Source organism: Etheostoma cragini, unplaced genomic scaffold, assembly GCF_013103735.1.
Source record: "Etheostoma cragini isolate CJK2018 unplaced genomic scaffold, CSU_Ecrag_1.0 ScbMSFa_925, whole genome shotgun sequence".
NCBI classification, from domain to species: Eukaryota; Metazoa; Chordata; class Actinopteri; order Perciformes; family Percidae; genus Etheostoma; species Etheostoma cragini.
In genome coordinates, this window is record NW_023269565.1 from 1 (window position 1) to 2,818 (window position 2,818).

Below are 2,818 nucleotides of genomic sequence, written 5' to 3' on the forward strand. Positions count from 1 at the left end.
TGTGTGTGTCTCTATTTGTGTCTCTGTGTGTGTGTGTGTGTGTGTCTGTCTGTCTGTCTCTCTCTCTGTGTGTGCGTGTGTGTGTGTGTGTGTGTGTGTGTCTCCCTCTCTCTTTGTGTGTGTGTGTATTTGTGTGTGTCTCTCTGTGTGTATTTGTGTGTGTCTCTCTGTGTGTGTTGTTTGTGTGTGTGTGTCTCCCTCTCTCTTTGTGTGTGTGTGTGTGTGTGTGTGTGTTGCAGAGGTCTCCGTCTCCTCGGGGTTTGCCTCCCATCGACCACAACCTGGTCATCACCGTCGGCAACGAGCTGATTGGACCATCCGGCTCCGCCCCCTCCCGCCATCATGACAGGTAACCACGGAAACATTATAACATTATTAATGTTATTCCTAATATTACGTCCCCAGTTGTTTTCTAACGTCACCCTGCATGGCTGCGGTCGTTGTTGAACTTTCTTTAAAAACCTGCTGATTTAGTAGCACATTTACACCACACTCCATTCAGAAACCAGCTGATTTAGAAGCACATTTACACCAAACTCCATTCAGAAACCTGCTGATTTAGTAGCACATTTACACCAGACTCCATTCAGAAACCAGCTGATTTAGAAGCACATTTACACCACACTCCAGTCAGAAACCTGCTGATTTAGTAGCACATTTACACCAGACTCCATTCAGAAACCTGCTGATTTAGTAGCACATTTACACCAGACTCCATTCAGAAACCTGCTGATTTAGTAGCACATTTACACCAAACTCCATCCAGAAACCTGCTGATTTAGTAGCACATTTACACCAAACTCCATTCAGAAACCAGCTGATTTAGTAGTACATTTACACCAGACTCCAGTCAGAAACCTGCTGATTTAGTAGCACATTTACACCAAACTCCATCCAGAAACCTGCTGATTTAGTAGCACATTTACACCAGACTCCATCCAGAAACCTGCTGATTTAGTAGCACATTTACACCAGACTCCAGTCAGAAACCTGCTGATTTAGTAGCACATTTACACCAGACTCCATCCAGAAACCTGCTGATTTAGTTAAAACCTTCTGATATTTTTCCTGAAAGTCTTCAGAAGACAGATCTGTAGAAGTTCTGCGTCTGTACATCCCGTGTGTCCCTCCTAATGAATCCGGTGTTTCCACACAGAGACTACCTTCCTCGGCCCGAGTACGAGAGGAGCCGGAGCCGACCCCAGAGCCGCAGTCCGGACCGGAGCCGAGCTAAGAGCCTGGGCCGTAGCAAGAGCCAGCTGAGGAGCAAGAGCCGGGGGCGGAGCCAGAGCCGCAGTCTGGACCGGAACCGGGGGCGGAGCCAGAGCCGCAGTCCGGACCGGAGCCGGGCCAAGAGCCGGGGGCGGAGCAGGAGTCGGAGTCCGGACCGGAGCCGGGCCAAGAGCCGGGGGCGGAGCAGGAGTCGGAGTCCGGACCGGATCCGGGCCAAGAGCCGGGGGCGGAGCAGGAGTCGTAGTCCGGACCGGAGCCGGGCCAAGAGCCGGGGGCGGAGCAAGAGCCGCCCTCAAAGCAGGTCCGGATCTCTTTATCTTCTTCTTAAATACCATTTAGATGTACTGTGTAGCAGGATGTAGCAGAGTTTAGCACGATGTAGCAGAGTTTAGCACGATGTAGCACGGTGTAGAAGAGTTTAGCACGATGTAGCGCGGTGTAGCATGGTGTAGCAGGATGTAGCAGGGTTTAGCAGGATGTAGCACGGTGTAGCAGAGTTTAGCACGATGCAGCACGGTGTAGCATGGTGTAGCAGGATGTAGCAGGGTTTAGCAGGATGCAGCAGGGTTTAGCACGATGTAGCACAATGTAGCAGGGTTTAGCACGATGTAGCAGGGTTTAGCACGATGTAGCAGGGTTTAGCACGATGTAGCAGGGTTTAGCAGGGTTTAGCACGATGTAGCAGGGTTTAGCACGATGCAGCAGGATGTAGAAGGGTTTAGCACGATGTAGCAAGGTTTAGCACGATGTAGCAGGATGTAGCAGGATGTAGCAGGGTTTAGCAGGATGTAGCAGGGTGTAGCAGGGTGTAGCATGGTGTAGCAGGATGTAGCAGGGTTTAGCAGGATGTAGCAGGATGTAGCAGGGTGTAGCAGGATGTAGCAGGATGTAGCAGGATGTAGCACGATGTAGCAGGATGTAGCAGGGTTTAGCACGATGTAGCAGGGTGTAGCACGATGTAGCACGATGTAGCAGTGTGTAGCAGGGTGTAGCAGGATGTAGCAGGGTGTAGCAGGATGTAGCGGGATGTAGCAGGATGTAGTAGGACCACGGCTGTGAATACTGAGTACTGAGTATACTGAGTGAGTACTGAGTACTGGAACCTCTGAGATAGACAGCACCACCAAACAGAACACGTTCCCTATCTGGCGCTTGGTGAGTGTTGAGTTCAGGTTCTGGTTGATGTTCCCGGTCCAGGTCCAGGTCCAGGTCCAGGGGGCGGAGCTACAGCCGGGCGGCGAGCCGCGGCCGCAGTAAGAGCCGTCCGAGGAGCCGTAGCTCCAGCAGCAGCTCGTCCTCCACCAGCGGCAGCGAGAGCGGCGAGAAACCTCCGAAGGAGTTCAGGGAGCTGCAGACGGCGCGGCGCCGGAAGGAGCTGGAGGAGATGCTGAGCCTGCCCACCAAGTCCATCCTGAAGAGACGCAACGACTCGGAGGACTCGCCGTCCCTCAGGGTACGACTCGCACCACGGGGTGGCCCCCCGACGGAGCACAAGAAAACGTGTTAATATATGAAGTTTTACTTTAATACCTTTTAAAAATGTTGCTGAAATTCTTTGAAAGGAACATCTGTGCACATTTACACC

General features: G+C 52.1%; 1 protein-coding gene across 1 annotated transcript; it reads left to right on the forward strand.

The window, feature by feature from the left end:
• Positions 1-231: 231 nt before the first annotated feature.
• LOC117941541 (serine/arginine-rich splicing factor 4-like) lies at positions 232-2,740 on the forward strand (the record flags this gene model as incomplete). Its single annotated transcript, XM_034866546.1, has 3 exons — positions 232-349; positions 1,157-1,534; positions 2,431-2,740. Coding segments are annotated over 3 exons (806 nt in total), but the record flags the coding sequence as incomplete, so codon positions are not given.
• Positions 2,741-2,818: the final 78 nt, after the last annotated feature.